Raw genomic sequence first — 25,055 nt, 5'->3', positions numbered from 1 at the left:
CAAAATTGAGAGATTTGGATAAAATTTACTTTTTCTATTTTGGCGTTTAAAGATAGACAAAGTTAATACTTAAAAATTTTTTATTGTCAACCTTTGTGAAAGCGATAGAAATTTTTTTCTTTTCTTACAAATAAGAAGTAGCATGCAGATATTAAAAAAAAAATAATTATAAATACTAAGATTTAAATTTTAAATTTATTAAATATTATTTTTTACGATTGACGAGTAAAAATAATTAAATTAAGCTCCGATTTCAAGCAACAAAAAGTTTCTTTAATATCATTATATTCAGGATCAACTAGACACAGAACATACATTCTGTCATGTATATATTACTCAACAGTAATAAGTAATTGGGAGAAAATTTTTCAAAGAATTTAAGTGGGTTCTTAATTCTTATTTTCTTTTCTCCAAATCAAGTCGATAAATCTGGAAGTTAATCAAAACTACAATTGTGGAGATTGTCACGGCATCATTTACGTTAGAATTATTGCACATAATTTATTTTAGTCAACTACTTCCATTTAATTATGAACATAATTAATTTAGATCTTTATGACTTCCATTTGTTTTTGACTTTCATGTTAAAAACAAACTACTAATATTTCAAACTTGGATCAGTTCAAATCTATTGTGCTGTACCTAGCTAACTTTTTTGAATAAGAAAGTCGGATTTATTGCAAAGGAAAGTTGAACTTTTTTCTTCAAGCAATTTTATACAACAAGTTAAGAAGATCAAAACTTTTTAATGATTAGTGTATCTCAATATGCCATTACCGTTAATTAGTAAAAGTTACTAAACTAATCATGTGATACATGGCAGGATAATCTCAAAGTAATAACTTTCAAAGGAATAAGCACCAATTTTTTTGATGGAATGAACTTTTCTTTTCTAATCTTTTTTGAATTCTTTTATTTTTCAGTTGTTTCAATAAAATTATTTATTAACAAACTTATTTATTTTGGTTCCATGTAATTAATTTATTTAATTACTTTATTTATTAATATAAAAAATAATTACATTAATTACATTGCATTCGAGAATCTGACTCAATTGATTAATTCATTATTTTTGCTAAAAATAAAATAAAATGTTCAATCTCCCCTCACCAAATCGTAAAAGGAAAAAGTTAATTACATTCAATTCAAATTGGTTTAATGGTTTTTATCTATTAATAAAAGATAGATTATCACTTCTATCATTTTTAATTTTTATTGATTTTTCATTAATAAATATAAAAGGTAATGTATTGGAATTATTTATGAGTACGAATTATACGCAACTTCATTTTGTTAACTTAAAACCTTTACATACTATAATTTATTTTTATAAAATAAAAATCTAATTTTCACCATCAATAAAATGTTGAAGACTTAACATGATCTTCTCTTTCTCTCTTTTTCTCTATTAGACAAATGTATAGAAATTTAGTAACTTAAAATATTATTGAACAAGGACACCAATGAAACTATTGACTCCCAAATTGGAATACAAAAATATTTTAACTGTAGAAAATATTTGACGAGACACGTTTGACTTTTGATTATTTATATTTATTTATTAAATTTAACAAATAATTATAAATAATATTTTAAAATTTATTAATTAAACAAATAGATCATGAACATAACAAAATTCTTTCATATTTAATTCATTTGTGAAAATGAATAGACTGTTCGATCAATAGTTCATAAACATATTCGATTTTTATTTATTTTTATTTATCTATTAAATTTAACAAATGATCACAAATAATAGTTTATGATTTATTACTAAACGAACAAATCACAAAATAATCATATTTATTTATGCTCGACTAAACATAGATTGACTTTGACATGGTCTATAATAACATGAAATCTAATTTGTTGCGCCGAGTCTTAATTTTGAAAAATTCATATGTATAAAGAATCAGGTTGACCAAAACTTAATTACAATCATGATATGTGATCAATTTTATATCATTACTAGATTATAACTCGAGCGATGTATGAAATAATTTACTTATTTAATATGAATATATATATATATACAAATTAGATTCTTTTCAAATTATATTCAAATTTTAAACTTATAGCATATATAAAATTTATATATATTGACTTGTTCTTAAAACATAAACTTTCTAAAACAACAAGAGAAAAATTATATATTTTCTTTGGATATTTTTGTTTACAATAATATTTATACACCTTAAGATTATATTAAATAATAATAAATTATGCCTTTCTTAAAAATTATATATTATTAAATGATAAATTAAATAATAAAAGAAGTATTAACTTACTTTCACTTTAGTAATCTTAACTAAATTATTATGCAAAATATGAAAAATGTTAGAAAATATGTGAACTAAATTATTAACTCCAAAAAGGGCTTAATTTGATTAAAGGCTTAATTGTTTGATTTTTTAAATTGAGACCTTAATTAAAGATAATATAATAACTCAAATTTAATGTTTACTAACTTAACCCCACAAAACATAAGTTAATATCCTAACTTGACCCCAAAAACATTAGACAAAGTCCTAAATACCTCATTCAGAGTTAGTTGAAAAGTCCAAACCAACCCTAAAACTGTTACTAAATATTCTAATTAACGCAAATTCTTAAGTTAAAAGTTAAATTCATCCATCAAGTCATTATTTATGACAAAATTTAGATGGTTAAAAATTAAACTTCAATTTTTCTTAAGGATAACTTGAATATATTTTATAGATTATTATTTATTGACTGAATACCGTTTCTTCTAGGTTAGGCATGGATTTTGGAACATTCTTTTATTTTCGCCAGTCAACAAATTATACCTTCCAAGAAGAAACTGGAGAACGACACGCTTTCTTCCTATAAATTATTGGATTTTATGACCCCGAATAAATCAAGGGGTGAACTGAGCAGCACATTAGAAAGAGGGAAAGTGGCTTTCTAATTATCTTGAGAGAAGAGTTTGAAAGAAAAAAAAAAAAAAACAAAAAAACAAAAATGGGTTTATTGAGCCATGGTTTTGTTTCATGGTTGCATGGGGTTTTGTTTCTATGTATCCTGGTTCTTTGCAGGGCAGACGTCCATCGTTACGAGTTCTTTGTAAGTCCATTTCTTTACATATTCAGCCGGAAGACTAATCTTCGTAGAGTTAGTTTGGAATTCCAATTGATTTAAATATGATCTTAAACCGACTTGATTTAACGAAAAAAATATAAATTACTCATCTTATCCATTTTTGTGTATTTAGTTTAAGAGTTAATGAAAATTTATGCTAAATAATTAATATAATATTAATAGTGTATAAAATTTATATACGTATATTAAATGTAAATTTTTTTATTCATATTTTTTTAAAAATCTTTTAAAATTATATTTTTTATTCTTTTTAAATTAAAAGCTTAATACTCTTAATTTATATTCTGAAATTATTTTTCATGATTATTTTTTAGTTTTCTAACGTTAAAAAATTTGAACATTACCTTCATAGAGAGGTTGAAAAATCGAATCCTTTTTCTCATAAATTCTGTGAAAAAAAAAAAAAAAGAGAAAGAAAACAAGATAGTGAAAGTATGATTTATGACTTTATCCTTCAAATTTAGGTGTGATGATAAGACACCTTTGTAGTAATATAAAATTATGGTATATATGACATATCCAAATATCATGGCAAAACGCCTGAGAGAGAAGTCTACCATTGATACTTGCTTGCCTTTTTTTTTTTTTTTTCAGATAGCAAAATAATAATCATTTTTTGATATTGTTTTTGTTAATTTCATTTGGCGGTTTCGGTTGCAGGTGCGAGAGTCAAACTTCACAAAGCTGTGCAACACAACAACTTTGCTGGTCGTAAATGACAGTTATCCTGGGCCTGAGATTCGGGTTCGCAGAGGTGACACTGTCTACGTTAATGTCCATAATCAAGGAAACTATGGCTTTACCATTCATTGGTAACTAGCTTTCTCGCTTTACTCTTTTTTTTTTTTTTTTATTTAAGACTGTTAGTATTTAAATTTTGATCACTAAAACTAAAAATTTAATAGCATGAAAACAAATCTTGCGGCTGTTAGATAATAATTTCATCAAAGAATTGAAATCTAAAGGCCTTTTAAGTAAATTAATTTTACAGGCATGGTGTGAAACAACCAAGAAATCCATGGTCGGATGGCCCTGAGTTCATAACGCAGTGTCCGATTCAACCAGGAACAAACTTCACTTATGAAGTTATATTATCTGACGAAATAGGAACTCTGTGGTGGCATGCCCACAGTGACTGGACTCGTGGCTCCGTCCAAGGTGCCTTCGTCATTTTACCGGCTGAGAACGAAACTTATCCATTTCCCTCTCCAGACGCGGATCAAACAATCATACTTCGTAAGCATTTTTTTTCAACCTTTTTGTTTCCATAATTGACTGAATTTTTTCTATTATATATATTGACATCAGACCAGTTGAAAAATTATAAAAAAATAGTAACAGTCCTCTCTTCGTTTGTCTTACTGTAATATTATATGAATTAATCTGACAGAATCATGGTATAACGGAGACTACAAGCAAATCATCGATCAAGCACTTGCAACCGGTATCCCTCCACGCCAACCAGATGCTTACGCTATCAATGGACATTTGGGAGACACATATGGATGCCTCAATGGTACGTTCCAGCATTAAAACCAGGATCAAGCTGTCCCTTTGAATATTGCTTCTTGTAGTTATTTTTCACTGTAAATTTACCTCCTAAAAGTTGTTATAGTAACAATTTATAATTACCTAGTGCAGATACAATATTCCGTATGCAAGTTGATTATGAGAAGACATACCTTCTCCGCATAATCAATGCTGCAATGAATGAACCAAAATTCTTCAGCATCACAAACCACAGCCTTACACTCGTAGCACAAGATGCTTCCTACGTTCAAAGGTTTACAAGCGACTATATTTTGATAAACCCTGGACAAACCATGGATGTTTTGGTCTTTGCAAACCAAAACATTGGCCAATATTATATGGCTACTAGGCCTTTCTCTGATTCCGCAGCTATGCCTGTTGACTTTATCACTACTGGTGTTTTTCAATATACAAACAGTATGGGTGGACTGAATGCTTCTCTGATAACACTGCCCACAAGAAACGATGCAAATGCTACAAATAACTTTGTCAGCCGTATTAGGAACGCAAACGTCACTCAAAATCCACCATTGAATGTGCCGACAGATATTGATAGACGAGTCTACGTCGCAATCGCCACAAACAACATGCCTTGCAACACCTCAGAATGTCTTATGCCTAATAGGATTGTCGCAAGTTTGAACAATGTCAGCTTTGTTTTCCCACGTATTGACATCCTCCAAGCATACTACAACAGGTATATATGCATAGTTCTAGCCTCTTCGATTCAATTTAATCCATTTTATATTTTCAACTTTTAGTAATTTTGGACTATTGGTGGACTTTATCTCCTTCCTCTTATTCCACAGAGCGAACTAACAAATTTTGGTAACGGCCATTAGAAAATTAGTAGTTTCATTATTGAAGCTAATTACTATATAATTTTTCCTATGACAGTAGCACCAATGGTATTTTCACAGAAGATTTTCCCCTTGATCCACCTGTATTCTATGACTTCACTGGAAACTTGACTGATCTCAATCCGAGAGTTAATCTAGGGACAAGGGCTGTTGTGCTAAATTACGGTGAAGCAGTTGAGATTGTGCTTCAAGCAACTAATCTTGGTGCTGGTGGAAGTCACCCAATTCATTTGCACGGTTTTAGCTTTTATAGGGTCGGAACTGGTTTTGGAAATTTTAACAATGTGACTGACCCAAGCACTTACAACCTGGTTGATCCACCACTCATTAACACTGTCCACGTTCCCGGTAGTGGATGGGTTGCCCTCAGATTTTTTGCAACAAATCCTGGTAAGTTTTCGTCTTTGTTGAAGAAAATTAGAAAACTCTTCTGCCATCTTTTTGTAACAAAGTAGGTTATTAATTCATATGAATGATGTATATTTTTTTCAGGGGTATGGTTTATGCACTGTCATTTGGAAAGGCATAGTAGCTGGGGAATGGACACTGTTTTCATTGTGAGGAATGGAACCACTGCAGAAACAAGCATCCTTCCACCACCAGCCGGCATGCCTCGTTGTCCTGGAACCTAGAAGTAGGATAACTGGACAAGTAGTTTATGTATCTATATTTTTTAACAAACGAATGAATGCATCAAATTTTATTTGAAATACTTTAAATAAGGTTCTCATTCGGAAATGTAACTTTATAATACATATATGATTTATGTAATTATTTCTGAGAAGATTTCATTTTTAATTGTACTTGTTTACATTCATCTTAATATGATTTAAATTTGTTTGATTGGAAGTATGGCTTTTATATGTTTTGAAATTAGAAAGAGTATCACTTGATAACAAGAATAGACTCTATGTGTTTCCACATGGTCTCCAGGCTAAAACATTTGAACTTAAATTTGTGATATAATTTAGTTTTTATCCCCAAAAATTTAAGACAAGTAGAGTACAAATTATGACGGAAATTAGAATTTTCACCTACAACTCCTTACCTGGTACCATTTGAGGTAAAAATCCTGGAATGGCCTGAAAGAGTTTAACCAGTTTAGCCAAGTGATTAAACTTGCGAAGAAAAGACCAAAATTATACAAATTGATCTACATTTTGTATACATTATGGTAAAATCAATCTTCAGTTTTACTTTTCGATGATCGGTATAAGAGAAACGAAAAAAAAAAAAAAGAAGGCTCATAATATTATAAGTAAAAAGGAAAAATTCCATTCCAAAGATTTGTCTTTTATTTCAGATTTCGATACAATTACTAATATTGCAAACTTGAATCAGTTAAAATGTAATTTCTTTCTTATTAAGAAAGTTCCAGACTAAAAATCCAATCAAATTAAAGTTTCTCAAAAGAAATGCAAAGCAAAGTAGAATATTTTCATTGGAGAAATTTTAGAAACTTTAAGATTTTAAGACCAAAATCTTTTTAACTTTAAAAAGAAACGAATTTATAAAGACCAAAGCATTTTATGAATGTATGCCAAACAAGCGTTTCGGACAAACTATAATCTGAAAAAGGTTAACAAAGCCGTACATGGCAGGCTTCTAATCTCAAAGTAATAATATTCAAAGGATGTCTGTTTTAAAATCACAATCACGTGTAGACACCGATGATGTACCAGTCAAAATGTTACTGAGGTAACCATCAAGGTATAACAAATATCAATGGTGTTCTCATGACAGACTTTCCCCTTGAGCCAACCGTTTCTATTACTTCAAAGACTTGTATCACAATTGGTATAAAGGAAAAGAAAATGGAATGAAACCATATAATAATGGCTGGTATAAGATTGATTTATTCACTAACAGATTACTAATCAACTTGTCGCATTTGTAGTTTCCAGCTCCAATGAACATACAAAATTACACCCAGTGGTCCTAATTACACACAACATGAATGCTGTACCAATGTAAGAACTACAATTCAATAAAACACCACTTACTAAATAAGAACAGTTAGAAATGAACACCATCTTGACTTGAAACTGTAATATGGATAGAACAAAGCGGTTAAAACCTAAATGGAAATCAAGGCAGACAACGACCTTGTTGCTTGTTGAGATTGGCATTTGGTCCCAAACTTCTCAATCTCTGTACGATCTCAAATTTTTGACAAATATTTTATCTTACAGATATTATGCTTTATACCATAAACTAACTAATCAACAATCTCTTAAAATTGCACAAACAAAAATCACACTGAAAATTCAATGCCACGAGCCTACGTTTTTGCCTCAAGACTCATATTCATTCAAATTATCAATGCTCAAGTACTTTCACATGAATCAAATATCAAGGTTCAATAGGAAACTCTATTCTACTAAATACGTGAACCAAACCCACAATCGCAGGACTTCCTAAATACCAATTTCTGCATAGGGTGAAGAATGTCAGTGAGGATCATACAGAAGATCATGGCTTTATATAAGAATATAAACTCACCAAAACAGATAGAAAATGTAACAGATCTGGACGCTCCAATAATAAAATCCCAAGTGCTCAAATAATAATTGAACTCTTCTAATGTTATTTTTTCTCCCTTCTTTTATGGCTCAATTTATATCTCAAAGAACTCAAATAAAAACAGCCAATATATGTATAATCAAAATCTAAGATGTTGATTTCAAATTTTCACATAATAGCTAAACCACAAGTCCAACACATACTTTGGCACACCATTGCCCTTAGCCGACCATTGCCCCTACTTAAAGGATTCTATGAGAATATAATAAGCCATAACAGAATTCATTGATCCAAGCACATGTAAATCAACAAAAAACAAAGCCCCTTTATAGGAATTTGGTCCCAGCATTTGACTAACAACTCATTCTTTTTTGGGGCTCTACCTTTATTTCCTAACAATCAAACTCCATTTTCTTCAGGTTTTCCAAGAAACCAAATGTGTGTTTAATCATCTTATGACATTCTTAAACAAGAAAAGGGTAATGTATGAATTAACCATTCTCAACGTCATGCACTATGATCATCAACCAAAACAACTTGTACACACAACTAAATATGCCTATCCAAACAACTATAAACATTTCTTCTTGTATTTCTTAACTATCATCACAAGCCACAAGGTTAAGCTGTCCTTAATAAATTTTCAAACAGGTAACTGTCACATGTTTTATTAAATTCTATTCCATTTAGTCATATGAAATTAAGATGTTAAATCAACCACATTCATAAAAGGTTACATTCATATCATAAGAGTAAGACCATCCCTAGATGATCAAGTAGCACTTTAGCATTCTTAAATTACAACTCATACCGCTTAAGAGAGTTATTGGCTATGGCCATTTCTCTCCATGAGAAGTTTATATTTTCAAATAATGAAGAATTATTCAAATGGGCATCCCCTTCAAGGCTATTATTACTAATTAAGGATTATCAATAGACTCAACCAGCAATTACTGGTATAAAATGACGACTGAAGTTGGTATTTGGCAAAGAAAAAATTTCTATTAATAATGATAAGAAGAGGATACTAAATTACTCAATTTTTGAAATCAAGCAAAGCAACTCCATCAGATTCATTTGCAAAAGTTGGTATTACTGTAGATCCCGAACATGAATTCAACAACAAAAATCAAAACCCCTCAAAAAAGAAACTTCTAGAGTTCAAACAAGTGTGCTTCATGCTTAAGGATATACCAAGTCCATAAAAAAAAAGAAGCAATAAGAATCTAATACATAAGAAATATGTAAAAGAGAAACAAACAGGAAGAGAACTCACTGGAGGACCACACTTTCATGAAAATATCTAGGGATGCTAAAGTTCAACCGAGATGGTCCAGATTACTAAGATGATTAAACATCTTTCTCTTTTTACTTTTGGTGCAACCGAGTGATAACGAATTTAATCCTTTCTGTCATAAAGGTAATTCTAAGGACAACATATCTCTTAATACTTTAGCAGATTAAAGCCAGAGTGTAGAATAGGGGAAATGTTTGGTCAATAATAACAAACCATTAATATCATAATGCTTCACACTTGAAAAGTTGTTCAAGCTCTGCAATTGCTTGATAATGACCAAGATATTGCCTCTCATGTTTCCAGGTTGCAAGAACAACCATTACATTTGATCCCAAGGAAAAAGAAACTTGGACCAGAATTGGATGAGAGAAAAAGAAAGGTTTAGGGAGGAGGGGGAACACATAAATATCAGACATCTTCTGATAAAGGAAATTTAGAAAAAAAAATAATGTTTTATATGAAGTGAAATGGAATAATAAAGTGTGTCATCAAATGAGAAATGGTAACACAAGATAAACCTAATCCAAGCACGGATAAATATCTCAAGCAAAAGCTTCAGACATCTTCTGATAAAGGAAATTTAGAAAAAAATAATGTTTTATATGAAGTGAAATGGAATAATAACGTGTGTCGCACAAATGAGAAATGGTAACACAAGATAAAACTAATCAAAGCACGGATGTTTGGATGAGAATAGTAACACAACCGACTAATCGGAGCAAGGTAACATAATACATATCCAAAGAATTCCTAGAGTGTTTACAGTTTTATTATTTAGCAATAAAAAGTGATTTCTTCTTTTTCAAGGCTTGTTGGTCAATGCCAATTGTTCTTATCTTTAACTTACTCTCATAGTCCTACTAACCTAGCAGGACCATGTACAGAGAATCTTAATTCCTCCCTACGGATACTTAAACATTTAAGAATGATAACAGGGTTCAAGGCAACTTTAGTTTATTTATACATTTTGGACAGCTTTCTTTTCAATCTTCTTTCAATCAATTACTCCAACTCAATGCAAGGTTTTTTTTTTTTTAATTTCAATTAACAAACAGGCCTAATTTCAGTAGACCCTTTGTAAACATATATAATTCCACTCCAAGATGAACTTGTAAAATAAGAACACTGATTTAGAATAATCACATTAAAACAGGATAAGTAAAAGCAACCTTGGAATGCATAATAGTATGCAGTTCTTGGATCTTAAACATTACCTACACTTTTAACTTACTGGTTCCTATATACGAGTATATGTTTACGGGATGGGCAACAACAAAATTTCTCCACCCAAATTCATCTGTGCTTTGCTCTCTGATTAATAACGGGTTCATAAATTCTAGTTTCCATCTATGCTTTAATTCTATTTCAACACCCTTTGAGATAAATAAAATAAAACCATTGTCAATAAAGCTGAATAAACTATGAAAAATAAACACAACTATGAATTCCTAATAATTTAATTTACCACTAATAAAAGGTAGCAGCCAAGGCATTACTAATTAAATTCAAAATGAAAAAAGCATAGCAACCCAGTATAACCTAGTCCAACTAGCAAGGGCCAACAGTAGTACAACATAGAAAGGAGAAAAAGCCAACAAAAAAACAATAAAAAATGGGTCTAGACTGTAGAGAGTCAAAGGTTATGCTTCCCCCTGATCTTGCCTTTACCACAGGCACGACGCTTCTTTTTGGCAAGCTTAAACTTGTTTTTGGACTTCTTTCCTATTCCGCCAACTGCTTTCAAGGAGGCCTTGCCCTTGCTTTGATCACTGTCAGCCATCCCCACTTCTGTCAAAGGAAAGGAAAAGGATGAATAATATACAAAACAATCCAGCGCATGAAAATCAGAAATTGAATGGATCGAATCAGTATATACCCATGGGATTGAGATTGGTAGTTGTTGAATTGGGTGCTGTTACTTGTTCTTCTACTTGCATAGAACCAGTGTCCGGGGCTCGGACGGGCAGCTTAGGGGCAGCCAAGGCAGCTTCTTGAGCAGCCAGCTTTGCTTCATCTTTCTTCTGGTAGAAGGGCTCCACTATTTCCCTCCTTATGGCTCTCAGCCTCTTCTCTCTCTTCGATCTCATCGACTTTGCCATTTTTTTTCCTTCTAGTTTTCTACAGTATAGTCGTCTTTTAGGGTTTATATTTCTCCTGCTATTCACTTCAGAGTCTAGGGTTTTGCATTTAGATTTTGGTATTTATACGTATAAATCAGTTTTAGATCTGTTTGGTTATAGGGCTGCTTTTATCCCTACCTCCTTTGCAAATATGCTTTTCCGCCGCCTATACCCGTTTTATGAATTATTATTTATTAATAGCGTTTGAATAGAGATTTTTATGAATAAATTCATGCATGTTTTTATTTTTTATTTTTATTTTAGGAAAAAACGTATAAAAAGTACTTGAATTATAATTAAAAAATTATTTAATTTTTATTTTTATTATTATTAATTAACTTCTTCAACATTTATTTGCATTTAATTAGGTTTTTATTGGGATAAAACAATTAACACTATTAATTTTTTTATCAATTAAAATAAAATTTCATTTAACATCAATAAAATAAATAAAAATTTATCTCATGATGTAATAAATATATAAAAAAATTAAATAAAATAAACTTTTTCCTTTTTTGGTTTTTTATTTCTTTCTATTTTCTCTACTTCTCTCTCTTCTCTATAAGATCTTTATAAGAATTCAATTGATTGTAATTTGAAAATTAATTGATTAGATTTTATCATATTAAATTTCACCCATTTAAGGATTAGTTAAATCAAAATAAAAAATTAAAGATTTAATTAATTATAATTAAATATTAAAGACTTAAATAATTATTAAATTATAATTCAAGGACAAGTTTATCTTTTAACTTTTATTTTATTTTCACTTCAATCTTAAATTTTTAAATTGTTAAATTTGAACTTTTTTAATTTTAAAAATTAATTTCATTTTGATTCTTTTATCATACTCTTCCTTAACAATTGAAAAAATTTTAACCGACCATTTAGATATTCACATGTCATGTCACATAAATTACAATATGAAAATTCCATTGATGTTAAAAGGATCAAAATAAAATCATTATAAAAGTTATGGCGGTCAAAAATTAAAATAGAATCAAAATAAAAAAATAATAATAATAATAAGAGCTTCTAAATGCATCCCTTGACTTACTCTTTACATTCAATTTTCTTTTATTACAAAGTATTCTCATAGAGAATTAGATAATTAACTATTTTCAAATTAACATTAAACGCTTCAATACACCATTTGAATCAGCTTCATTTTCTTCTTTTATTCTTTTTTTTATTTGATTGGTTAAATACTAAAGTACCCTTGAATTTTATTATTTTATTTAGATAAGTTCTTATAATTTTATTATACTCAAATAAAACTCTTAATTTTTTATTTGTATTCAAATATACTCTTATTTCAAACAAAATATTGATTTATATTAAGAGTTTATTTAGTTATAAATTAAAAGATAAGAACTTACATGGATATAAATTAAAATTTAAAAGTTTATTTGGTGCAAAGTAAAAGTTAAAGATATATTTGAATATAATAAAAATATAAAAATTTATCTAAAAAATATAAGGGTCAGAAGTTTTTTTTTTATTATTTTAGCCACATCTATGCTTCTATTCCCTTTCATACATTCATATCTATCACAAACTCTAAACTATAAAAACTACAATTATTATCAAAACGAAAATTAAATTACCCAGAAGGGAAAAAAATATATATATATTCGTCGACAGATGGGTCCAAAATCTCTATTAATTTCATACTTAAATATAATCGGATAAATTAAGCATTAATTTCTCTCTTTTCTGCCCTAAAAATTTAAATCAGTAGCTCCTGAGCAATTATGTGATTAAATTGCCGCCTGTTTTGACAATAATATTGCTTGACCATAAATTGGTGATGCAAAGTCCACGCAACAAGCTCCACTTATATCCTCGAAAGAAATAGAGAGATGAAAAGAAGGCTGTTGTCTTCTCCAACAAGAGAATTAAGTACTGGTTTGGCACGACACCTGCATGGAATGCGGTGAATTTAAGTGAAAAGATTTTCAGTCTGCATAGCCTGAGGATCCACTTCCAACGTTTAAAGCGTTAAAAAGGCGGGAGTCAGGGAGACCATATCACAAGCTGCTTTTTTTCTTCTTTTTTATCCATGTAGAAGGAAATGGAAAAAGGTATGTGAGTGGTGTTTATGCAAAATAAAAAATGCGATTAATAGGTGCAATGAATACAAATATTTGTTCGATTTTAAACTTGAGATGTAAAAATTAATTTTTGAGCTGTAAATAGAAGCTCTCATTAAAATTTAAAATTGTAAATAAAATTTATCATATAAAAAGGAACAATGAGTAGCAATTAACAAAAAATAACTACCAAACCAAGCAAAAAACATTTGTTGCAAATATGCCATTTCTTTTGCTAATTCCTAAACACACACAATGGCAGAAAAAGCATAAATTAAAATTTGTAATAATAATAAAATAAAAAGAAAGAAAATCAAAGTGAGTAACAGTCCTTATGGCAACAACATTTGGATTTTGGAGAATTGAGATGAGAGCTTTGCATTCTCAGTCTCTAATTCCCGATTCATTAACTACAATATATATATATATATATATATATATATATATATATATAAGAAATAAAATTTTGATGATAATAGAAGTGTTGAAAGCAAACGAAATTAACCAATAACGCAAAGCAAGAAGTGCATTGACTCTATTGCAAAGTTACGTGTTTACCACATAAGCTATTAATATCATTTTTAATATAAATTAAATAAATATTTTTTACTTAAACCATAAAAATGATCTAAAATCAGTCAATTTTTTTGTTACGCGACATCCACGTAAAAGTTTTTACCAATATTTAACATATAATATGCATATAACAAAATCATATTGCTTAAGCATCATATTTGACGCTAGAGAATACCGCACAACAGGCACAATCTCATGATACATGTCCAAGCCGGTGTGACAGGCCATAGACAAACAGATCATTCAAGCACGCACAAATTATTCATAGCTAATGCAAATGATCAAACATAATTAACTCACAATTTCAACAGGCTCAAAACCTTTCTCAATGGATGCCTTGACAGCATCCAGAACCAGTTGTGTCTTCCTGCTTATTGTTGGCCACTTTTTATCTGGCTGTGCACCATTCTTTTTAATATTTTCAACCAAGCCAGCAAACTCTCTCACCATGCAGGCTTCCTGAGGTAGATCTACGGTGACAGTGTGTTCGCTTGGAAGTGACACCCATCCTGTTACAAGTTTGTTAAATCCAGGTTTTGTGGATGTAGTATAAGAGGCCTCTTGCTCTTGGTAAGGAATAATGAAATCCGTGAGATGCAATGTTCCAAATGTTCCTATAGCAGTGATATTCATTGTCAAATTCGATAAGAAAGAGCAATGGAAGGTTGCAGTTTTGCCATCTTCCCAGTGTAATGAAGCCCCACAATTTAGTATTACCCCTGCTTCATTGAGAACAGGACCTCGCAAGGCTGAAACAGTCTTGGGTAGCTCATAGTCAGCTGCCCACAAGATTGACCTGATGCAATACCACCCAGCATCACCAAGTGCACCAAGAGCATCAAGATCTGGCTTCACACGAATGTCATTTTTGAGAAAATCTGGATCAGCAAAAAATGAGAAGTAGCTGTTTACCTGAGGAAACCAAAGGTTATTAATCAATCTTGTCAGTCTCTATTAAAAATACATAGCTTAAGAGGGCGAGAAGGTAGCCTAATCAATATATTTTTTTCAAAATAACTTGTCACTACCCTCAGCATACCATTAATATGGTAACAATCATTTTAATATCTTACCATAAAAGCATAGACTGCAGCAAAAGAGAATTAGACAACATTCTGCACAAACTCAAGTTTATGAACAATTAAGAGGCACACACACCCCACCCTCTGCCCCTGTCTCTATCTTCTAAAAGCACCTGATAGGCCATTTTACCACATATTTATGCCTTATTCTGGCATACTTTGTCGAAGCATGTCAATCTTTGGAGAAACATCAATAACAAGGATTGAAATAAACATATCACTGCAAGTTTATCTCAGACAGGTTTTTACCATGACCTAGTTCTTTCCACAGTCTAGCTTAAGGGGACTACAAACGTTTTGAATTCATATCAGACAAATTTTATCAATATATAAATAATAGTTCATCACAAACAGCAGCAACTTATCTCAAAAAGGTGATAAACAGTAAGGATGTTAATTGAGTTGGTTTCCAAGATTGGTTGGTTGAGTGTTTTGTAAACATTACTATGCATGCAGACATACAGCTTCTCTGTTTTCACACACAAACAAAATGCATATATATATATATATTGCTTCTTCGAATTAATAGGAACTTACGAAAATCCTCAGCAACTATATCTTAGAGATTGTGCATTTGGGCCATATTTTGAGATCTATTTCAGAACAAAAATATCATCACCACTCATTTGCTTCATCCTTTATAAAACCCTTTCAGTAAACCCAACTGAAGCTTATTTTCAGTGGCCATAAAAACTAAAAAATTCAGTTCATATCACTTTGTCGGTAAAAGAAAGTTCATAACACTGTTGACAATGAACATTCACATATCTAGACCATTAGTTGTGCTTGTTTTCTTTTCCTTCATCTGCACCCCACAGGATGTAAGATTCTCCAGCCAAAGCGATCCTAATTACCTTTTCTCATCCAATTAAGTAGCAAATCACAAGTACTTGGCTCCTTGCTCACCACACACCCCACTTTTCTCAAAGTAGTGCAATCCTTCCCCAGCATCATAACTTAGTCTATAGGGTATAATGCACTTCAAATAAATCTCAGTAAGGTTCCAAAAGTGACTTCTTAACAACTAACACAAGATTTTGCCACACCAATAAATGAATCATGGTCCAATAAGGTGCTAGGTTCTGATTCAACAAGCATCGAATGGTTCATGTTTTACCAATAACAAGCTCGGCTGAAGAGGTTCATAAAAGCATCAGGTTCTGAATCAACAGGAATACTGGATGACTCCCTCATCCAAACACAGACATTCAATGTAGTCAAAGGTGAAGGGCACTAAGTATAATATTTGAGTCAAGCAAGTTGCTAATTTTTTAAAAAGAAAAGCAACGCACCCACAGAAGCGGACATTTACAGAATTCAAGAAGTTGACCCATTCCATTGCCTAATTTATTACAAAAATCAGGCATTACCAAAAGGTATCATCAAACTCTAGCTCAAAATAAAATTTACAAAAATAATAACAATAATAATGAAAATAAGAATATGAATCAATAATATTTTATTTTTGAGAAAATAATTGAGTTGGTCTCCTGTCCTATTCCATTCCTACTTCTCCAATTTCTTTCCTGCATAAAATAAGCTTTAACCTTTCTTCTATTGCCTAAGAAGAAATTGATAAAGTACATAACAAAAGAAAAACCTGATATTGAGCTGAAACCCAGTAAAGTATCTACCGTTTTAAGCTGACCAAACCGCTCCTTATCGTTTAAAAACTCCTTCATTTTCTGGGTCCTGGGATGATGCACCCACATGGTCCCATCCATCATCTGAACTCCATTTTCTTCACAAGCCTTTAGAATCGTATCAAACTCAGACACGTTCAACGCCACGGGCTTCTCCGTTAACAGATGCTTCCTTTTCTGAGCCGTCAATACAGCCCATTTGAGGTGGAGGCTAGTGGGTAAAGGCAAATAAACGGCGTCGATGTCGGGGTCGTCTAAAAGGGATTCGTAGGAGCCGTAGATCTTGGCTTCAGGTGGGAACCCATTGGCCTTGGCGAAATTGGCGGCCTTGTCGATGGAGCGGCTGGCGACGGCGGAGAGAGTGGCGTTTGGAGCAAGTAGGATGGCTCGAGAGACTTTGCAAGCTATCTCGGCGCAGCCAATGATTCCGAATCTGATTGGAATCTCAGCCATTTTGTTGGTGCGAGGAAGAGAGAAAGAAGATGAGATGATGACGGTCAACGATCGAATATGTTTGGGAAATTACAAATAAAAAAATACTACCATACCAAACTTATTACTTGCAATTATTTCAAAAAAAATTTTTTCTTAGAATAAAATAGTAAATTGTAAAAATTATTAGGAAGAAATCAAAAGATTAAAAGCTCAAAAATGCCCTTAAATTTGTAATTCAATAATTATTTAAAGTTTTAATATTTTCTTATAATGTCATTAATATATTATTTCAACTCAATTAAATCTTTAATTCAGTAAAATTTAATCACGTAAAAAAAATTGAATCAAATAATATCTAAATTATATTCAATTAAATTCTTAAACGGATCGTAAAAAAAAAAGTGAGAGAAAAAATATTTTATTTTATTTTAATTATGCATGATAAAATTTTATTTATTTTATTAATGTCACGTGAAATTTAATTTTAATTAAAAAATTAATGATGTTAATTTTTTTATCCAAATAAAAATTTAATTAAATGTAAATAAATATTAAAAAAATTAATTGATTGATTATAATAAAAAAATAAAAATTTAAATGAATTTTTAATTACGAGTCAGAAATTTTTTTATAATGTAACGTGAAATTTAATTTTAATTAAAAAATTAATGATGTTAATTTTTTTATCCAAATAAAAAATTAATTAAATTTAAATAAATATTAAAAAAATTAATTGATTAATTACAATAAAAAATAAAAATTTAAATGAATTTTTAATTATGGGTCCGAATTTTTTTTATTTTCTTTGATCAAATCAAAATTATCATATTGATTTTCATAAAACATTTGGTTTAGAGAGTAAGCGTAAAGCCAAATGTAATGATTCCTTTCTGCCTTTGTGATCGTGCCTTCCTTTCTCATCAAATAGTTTTCTTTTCTCATTTTTCTTCTACTTTTCACCATTGTCAAACATTGTGAAATTGTTTTGAGGTATCAGCTTTCTGTTTTTCAAATTTCTCATTGTTTGTTTAAAAGTTTAAAAACAATGAGAACAGAAAATTCTGTTACAGTTCATGTATTCAATAGAAATTTTAAATTTAATTTTTTTAATGTAATTTATATTAACATAATCCTTATATTAATTTTTTTTTTAAAGCTAATGTGATAGTTTAGGTGATAATGTGTTTATTGATTTTGATTATATCACATTTTTATTGCTTAAAAATATATATGATGATGATGTAGATTAAATGAAATGGCACATGAACATTTGTATTAATACATATTATATTTTTATTTTTTAAATTAATTTAAAATTTTAATTTATTAATAATTAAAAAAACTTTGAAGAACAAAATAAAACCAAAAAAATGAAATTTTACTTTTACTTCTCTCTTTAACTTCTTTCTCTCTCCAAAGCCTCTCTCTTTCTCAAGAATCGGTCAATATTTTTCTTGGTGCCACCTCCAACAAGGGTGTTCCTGAGGGTGCCACCATGAGTCCAGCAACGACAAGACTTACAAAATTGGCAAGGCTGAGAAAAGTTATAATTGTTGTAGTAGCAAAACTTAGTGTTGATAGTCATAGCATGGAAAGGTAGTTGTCTAGTGCTGGTGGTGGGGCCCGCGTGTTAAGGGCCACTGTTGAACCTGGCCTAAGTTATGGTAACTTTAAACAAAAACAAGTGGCTTTAAGTTATATTTTCTTCTTGGTTTTTGTTCTTTTTAGCATGGAAAGTTTTTCTTCTTATTTTTCTTTGTTTTTCCATTTTTCTTTTTTTTGGTAGGTGGCTTTAGATTTGCTTGTTGTGGTTTTAGATTTGCTTGGTAGGTGATTTTATCAAGGGTGTTTATTAAGGAGAAGAAGAGGAAGAGGAAAAGAATTTGTTATACAAGTGAAACATTTTGTCAAGGGTGTTTAGTCCATAAATTCTTAGATATGATAAGGGTAAGTGATTCTAGAAAAAAGTAATAATCAAAGGAAATGGATGATTCTTGTATTTTGTTGAAGTTAAAAAATTTAAGATTTTTGTGTTTGGTTTGTAAAAGCTTAAGATGAATGCTACTAAATGTACTCTAGCCTTTTTTCTTCACATCTAAACTTTTTTTTAAAAATTTTTATAAGTTAAATTACTTAATTATTCTTTTTCTTTCACATAAGTTTTTGAAAATGGATTTTTGAAAAGTTATAAACTGTTCTGAAAATAAATTTTTAAAAAGTCATAATTTTTCGAAAATGAATTTTCAGAAGATTATAAACCTTTTCGAAAATGAATTTTCTAAAGTCAAATTTTCGAAAAGATTTATAACTTTTCGGATATCCATTTTAGGAAAATTACATGACTTTCTAAGAATAAATTTTCAGAAAGTTATGAGAAGGGTAATTAAATAATTTTACTTATAAAAAATTTTGAAAAACAAAATTGAGTGCCAAGAAAAAAATAGAAGGGCAATTAGCTGCACTTATCTAAAATTACTTAATGATAATTAAGGAAAAATTATCAGCAAATGATTAAAACATGTTGTAACAATGTTAGTGATGGAATTGTGATAGATTTGTAATAGTCATTACAAAGTTTGTCATGAAATTTTGAGAAAAAATGAAATAAATTTTAGCCCATTAATATTGTAATGAAAAATTTTGTCACAAAATTGAAAACTCATTAGTAATGAAAGCAATGATAGAATTGTGATCAAAGGTAATTTAAATATGGTTTAAAATAAATAATTTTTTTTCTAAAAATATAATAGATAGTAGCGACACAATTTGACATATTTTTTTGTCATAAATTTTTCTATCACTAATTTAGGAGAGCATTTTACTTGCAACTATTTTTCTTACAATACTGCAATTGTCTAATCATAATAAAAAATTATGTAAAGGTCCACCTCTTATAAGTATGAATTCTACATAGAATTTTAATGGTCCTTACATAATTTTGAATTATGATTAGTTAATTATACTAAAATCATTGTAGTTGATATGCTCCCCTAATTTAGTGACAAACTTTTTATGATAATTTTTCTCGTCACTTATTTTTTAATGAAACCTTTAAAACATTCTTTCTGCTTTTTCCTTTCCCAAACATTTACACTCTTTTTTTTTTCTCTTTAGCAACGCCATAGCTTGACCTTGCTTTCCCTTGTCCATCTAACCAACCTTTTCATGCTGCTTGTCACTCTTTTGATCAATCAAACCTTATACTAGCCTCTTTCAATTGTTCTCCTATTGCCAAGCCCTATCTCACCTTCTTTTGTCATACATTGTCTCACACACCTCTACCACTCCTTCACCTTCCTTCTATATTGTCTTCATTTGACCTGATTTTTTCTCTTATACCTAAACACGAAACCATAACAACTTAGGCCATTCTTGAAAACATTTTGTCCAGGTCATTCTTGAAACCCTTTACCTAGTTATTCTTGATAGAAATTACTCCTCTTGCATAAGTTCATATTGCTTGTACTCATGATGGCCAAAAAATTACTGTAAAGGTTTCAACCTTTGTTACTTTTACTTGAAAACATTTTCAGTTGAATTTTACAAATATAGGACTAAAATATTTTTTTGTTAGGATTTACTTTCCATGTCCAATTATTTTTCTTGAAATTTAGGTTTAGTACACTTACATGATAGATATTGTAGTTGCAAATCAAGCCATTGTAGAATTTTCTTATCTGACTTCTATATTATGACTTATGATGCATACATAATTGGATACAGGATTGTAGAATTGCTTAACTTGAGCATATATGTTTTCTATTGTCTTTCTCATGGGTTTTTATGTGGTTTCAAACTATTAAAGTTTGTAAATTTTCTTGATTTATGCATGTAAATGGCTATTAGTTGAAATTTAAGAATGTTTACCTAAGGAAAATTACTTTAATAATCTTATCGTTTATGTTCTCCATGAATTCCTTAATGACTTAATATTCTTAAAAAGTTTTCTAAATTTACTTCTTATAAAATCCAATTGTATTATGAAATGGTATTCATGTGTTTTACTTTTTGTTAAAGTGTTGGTATACCTTCTAATGAACCCTTGCTTGTAAAAGGTGGACATAGACAATTATGTAATGTCTATGTCTTGGATGGTTGTTTTTTTAATTTACCCAATATATGTTTAGCTTTCTTTCCATCCAAGGTGCTATAGCATGACATTAGTCGATGGATTAAATTCTTATTACACTTTATATCCAAGGTTATGTTTTAATTTCAAAAAAATTTTATGCTTTATATCTAGTCTATCTATGTGCATTCACTATGTAACATTTGCTTGGTAGATTATAATTTTTATTACTTTTTAAGAATAAAACTATGTAGGATAATAGATATAGTGACAAACTAAAAGAAATGATGGGAAACAATCATTAGAAAACTCTTCATGGTTACCATTTTTGTGGTCTTAGTTTATATCCTGTTAAGGGCATTTTTAGGTTCAGAGGGTGTTTTAGTCATTTTTCCTTATTAGAGATTGTTAGTAGACAACCAAGAGTATTTTAGACTTTATGGCTGACTTGACATGTTAAATCAACCTGAGGTCACAATGTCATGTTAGTTATGCCACCTCATCAATTTACTTGGTAGGCTTTTCTCGGTGCTAACTTGTCATTCTCTAAGTGGACGATCAGTGTCCAGGTCAATTCGACTTTTCAGGTCATCCCTGATTGTAAAACTGACCATAGATAGCCTAAGTTACCTAGAACCCCTCACTTTTTAACTATAAATAGGGACATCCAGGAACCATTCAAATTATTTGATAACCTTATATTCTCTTATTTTCTCTATTCCTTTTTCCATTTTCCTCTCTAGCTGATCTCTAATTTGAACGTTGGAGCACAAACGTTGAAGACACTTTCAGCCTTTGTTCTTAACTACATTTTTTCTTTTTTCCTTTTAATTTTAGGGTTTTGCCATGTCAACTAGGGGCATTCTTTTATTAGTTTTCCTAGTCAAGTTAAAATACCATGCCATCGAGAAAGAGGAACCAATTGTTGCAATTGAAACTGAAACCCAAATTGGCTAACCCATAAACTGACCTATGCCAGTATGCCCTACAATGGAGCAATTACTTGCTTTCAATCAACAATTACAATCCCTAAAAAAATTGATTCAAAACCTCATCCTTCCATAAACATCCAAAGCACCTAATCCAAATACCCCAAGAAACCCCCATATAGAAAAATTATCAAGCTACAAGGATACTAAAGCCTTGTCGACATCAAAAAAAGATAAACAACATAATACCCTAATCAACCATTACCACACCGACACCTCTACACAAGCCATCACCCAAAAATCTAAACAAACCATCATTGAGCCTTAATCGAGTAAGGACTTCAAAGCTTGAATGCAGGTTATGAAAAAAGAGCTGAAAGAAAAAGTCATTGCATTTGAGGACAAACTAAAATTCTTGGAGACCTCGTCTTTTATCAAGGAGATTGATAGGATAATGCCCCCAAAAAGATTTAAAATATCGATCTTGGAGATATATGATGAGACAACTAACCCTTCTGATCATTTAGTGTTTTACCAAACTAACATGATGATGTGGAGGGTAGATAAAGCTCTAATGAGTAAAAGACTAGCCACCACACTCAAAGAGGTAGCTTAATCCTAGCATTGTAGTCTGAAATTGAGGTCAATTACAACATTAAAAGAGTTCGATCATTATTTCTTATCCTGTTTTGTTAGTAGCTAAAGAATAAGGAAAACTATGTTGAACTTAATGTCTATTCACTAAGGCAAAAATGAGTTTCTGAAAGACTACATTATGCATTTTAATTTAAAAGCCTTATAAGTAAAAGATTTAGAGCAAATTATTATAATTGTTGCCCTAACAAGAGGACTCAGTGATAGAAAATACCACTTTAAGCTTATTTTTTCCCTAGCACCTCCCAAAACATAGGCCAACATGATACTTATTGTGAAAAAATGCATTAACGCCAAAGCTACAATGAAAATAATTAAGGTGAAAAAGGCTTATCCCTTTTTTTTGACAGTTAAGGTGAGAAAGGCTCATCCCTTCTCTTTGATAAGAAGAAAAAAAAATAATCTATAATTCTCCCCTAAAAGAAAGATGACAAGAGTTCTCTAGAACCAGAAGCATGATTAAATAAAAGAACAACATTACAGTAAATACCTCTAGATAAAAGATTCTGATGCATATTGAATGGGATCTCGAGCTTAGATAGCCAAAACTATTAAAGTAGAATATAAAAAAGATTTTACCAAGAGCTGTGCTTTTCACATGGACATCAGCCACAATATGAAAGACTGCATTGACCTAAAGAATGAAATTTAAAATTTGATCAAAAGAGGTAGGTTGGGTAAATTTGTAAACCATGTTAGACAAGGTTAAAAGAGACCCAACTTCGGAAGAAAAAATCAATGAGAAGGGATAGGAAGGAATCACAGAGATAAACAAGATGAGAAATGAGGTGATGAAAATTAAAGAAATGAGCAAGAAAAAGATAAAGGTTAAGCTATAGACAACATGCCAATAGTAGGCATTCTTAACGTAATAATTGGAAGGAGCTCTACCTTAGCTAAAAGAAAATTTGATCAAGGGATGATTATGGCCATACAATCCTTGGCTAAAAAAGAAAAAAAAATGAGTCATTCTCCTTCACCTCAAAAGAAATCAAAGGGATCTAATTTTCACATGATGATGCCATCGTAATTATAGATGTTGTGTATACTTACGTGCTGAAGAAGATCTTATTTGATAGTAAAAGCTCTACCAACGTCTTGTACTATGCTATAATGTTGAGAACGGACATTAAAGAGAAAATGTTGAAACCATTCACCACCAAACTAATCAGTTTCAAAAATAAGCAAGTGCTTCTAAAAAAAACCATTAAATTATCGATCTCATTGGGCACTGAACCGAAGAGCATCACCTCAGTTGTTGAATTTATGGTGGTAGACATCACTTTACCATATAACATGATACTAACTAACCTAGTCAATCCATTATGAGGATGATTAGCTCATGTCTTTATCTAAATTCAAATTTCTAACATTAAATAGGGTCGGGAAGGTCAGAGGAGAACAGTCTACAGCACGTAATGTTATGTCACCACAATGAAAGGTAAGATGAGAGAGCAGATTGAAAGTTTAGGCAAGACTGAAGAACTAAGAAAGGCAAAAGAAAAAGAGATAAAAATTAAAGAAATTGAAGAAGCAAAGTAAGGTAACCCAGTAAAAAGCATCATAAAACCAAAGACAATAATGAAGCGCGTTCTAAAGTCACTCTAAGCTCTAAAGCCGCTCTAATCTCTAAAGCTCTATACTTGTATGTGCTATAAACTTTTACGATTTTTGATGAAATCTATAAATGCTGAACTCTTAAGTTGGCACACATACATGTCAATAAAATCAAGCTTTTAAGCCAGATAAAAAAATACAATAATTATTTTTTGTTCAATTTTACTTTTCTATAATAATGTGCCAAACAGAATTTGAAGCGAGTTAAGTGATAGTTAAATTGTAAAAAAAAAAGTTAACAACAAAAAAAATGTAAAGGGAACCTTAGACCAGCTACCATAGACTCTTAGTACATTCAAATTATATCGATGTCTAAAAGAGTAATAACTTGGTCGTTGGTGGTCAATGGCATTACACTCTACCTTACTCTAGGAAGATCAAACTTAACTTTCAAAACACGAGAGTGGTGCACTAAGCACATGTTAAGGCAGTCCTTAGGATTAGTCTTGCTCTTTAAACTTTGTATTATATCTTTTGGGGTTATACCTAAGTCACAAGGAGTATAAA

The 25,055-nt window shown here is 30.5% G+C and overlaps 3 protein-coding genes across 7 annotated transcripts; 1 reads left to right on the top strand and 2 right to left on the bottom strand.

Annotated features, from left to right (window-relative positions):
• The first annotated feature begins 2,708 nt into the window (after positions 1-2,708).
• LOC111283708 (putative laccase-9) lies at positions 2,709-6,359 on the top strand. 2 transcript variants are annotated; one of them, XM_089758452.1, is made up of 7 exons: positions 2,709-3,084; positions 3,781-3,932; positions 4,112-4,356; positions 4,511-4,636; positions 4,762-5,347; positions 5,551-5,900; positions 6,003-6,359. In XM_089758452.1, exons 1-7 carry the CDS (start codon positions 2,983-2,985, stop codon positions 6,140-6,142), a joined length of 1,701 nt encoding a protein of 566 aa, XP_089614578.1. In that variant the 5' UTR covers positions 2,709-2,982; the 3' UTR covers positions 6,143-6,359. The 2 variants fall into 2 exon arrangements, with proteins under 2 accessions (XP_089614578.1, XP_089614577.1); XM_089758451.1 differs by having other exon boundaries at positions 2,847-3,084; positions 5,548-5,900.
• A 4,400-nt stretch (positions 6,360-10,759) lies between these two features.
• LOC111283774 (uncharacterized) lies at positions 10,760-11,519 on the bottom strand. Its single transcript, XM_022872395.2, has 2 exons — positions 11,207-11,519; positions 10,760-11,118 (listed from the first exon to the last, which is right to left on the bottom strand). Exons 1-2 carry the CDS (start codon positions 11,427-11,429, stop codon positions 10,964-10,966), a joined length of 378 nt encoding a protein of 125 aa, XP_022728130.1. The 5' UTR covers positions 11,430-11,519; the 3' UTR covers positions 10,760-10,963.
• Positions 11,520-13,030: 1,511 nt separating this feature from the next.
• On the bottom strand, positions 13,031-17,385 carry LOC111283856 (putative oxidoreductase At4g09670). 4 transcript variants are annotated; one of them, XM_089758453.1, is made up of 3 exons: positions 16,836-17,384; positions 14,420-15,031; positions 13,031-13,372 (listed from the first exon to the last, which is right to left on the bottom strand). In XM_089758453.1, the coding sequence occupies exons 1-3, from the start codon at positions 17,295-17,297 to the stop codon at positions 13,349-13,351; spliced, it is 1,098 nt and encodes a 365-aa protein (XP_089614579.1). In that variant the 5' UTR covers positions 17,298-17,384; the 3' UTR covers positions 13,031-13,348. The 4 variants fall into 4 exon arrangements, with proteins under 4 accessions (XP_089614579.1, XP_089614581.1, XP_089614580.1 ...); XM_089758455.1 differs by lacking the exon at positions 13,031-13,372 and adding an exon at positions 13,380-13,498; XM_089758454.1 differs by lacking the exon at positions 13,031-13,372 and adding an exon at positions 13,466-13,501.
• Positions 17,386-25,055: the final 7,670 nt, after the last annotated feature.

Source organism: Durio zibethinus, chromosome 3 (assembly GCF_047325235.1).
Source record: "Durio zibethinus cultivar Kanyao isolate XHJ-2024 chromosome 3, ASM4732523v1, whole genome shotgun sequence".
In the NCBI taxonomy this organism is placed as follows: Eukaryota; Viridiplantae; Streptophyta; class Magnoliopsida; order Malvales; family Malvaceae; genus Durio; species Durio zibethinus.
The sequence above is the reverse complement of the archived record's forward strand: the minus strand, read 5'-3'. Positions and strand labels throughout refer to the sequence as shown.

Coding starts and splice junctions, on each gene's coding strand:
- LOC111283856 (XM_089758453.1), bottom strand. CDS start 17,297: ATGGCTGAGATTCCAATCAGATTCGGAATCATTGGCTGCGCCGAGATA. Junction 15,032..16,835: donor GGTTTGGTCAGCTTAAAACG/GTAGATACTTTA, acceptor TGGTTTCCTCAG/GTAAACAGCTACTTCTCATT. Junction 13,373..14,419: donor GTTTTGAGCCTGTTGAAATT/GTGAGTTAATTA, acceptor CATTCCATGCAG/GTGTCGTGCCAAACCAGTAC.
- LOC111283774 (XM_022872395.2), bottom strand. CDS start 11,429: ATGGCAAAGTCGATGAGATCGAAGAGAGAGAAGAGGCTGAGAGCCATA. Junction 11,119..11,206: donor TACCAATCTCAATCCCATGG/GTATATACTGAT, acceptor TTCCTTTGACAG/AAGTGGGGATGGCTGACAGT.
- LOC111283708 (XM_089758451.1), top strand. CDS start 2,983: ATGGGTTTATTGAGCCATGGTTTTGTTTCATGGTTGCATGGGGTTTTG. Junction 3,085..3,780: donor TCCATCGTTACGAGTTCTTT/GTAAGTCCATTT, acceptor TTTCGGTTGCAG/GTGCGAGAGTCAAACTTCAC. Junction 4,357..4,510: donor GGATCAAACAATCATACTTC/GTAAGCATTTTT, acceptor TTAATCTGACAG/AATCATGGTATAACGGAGAC.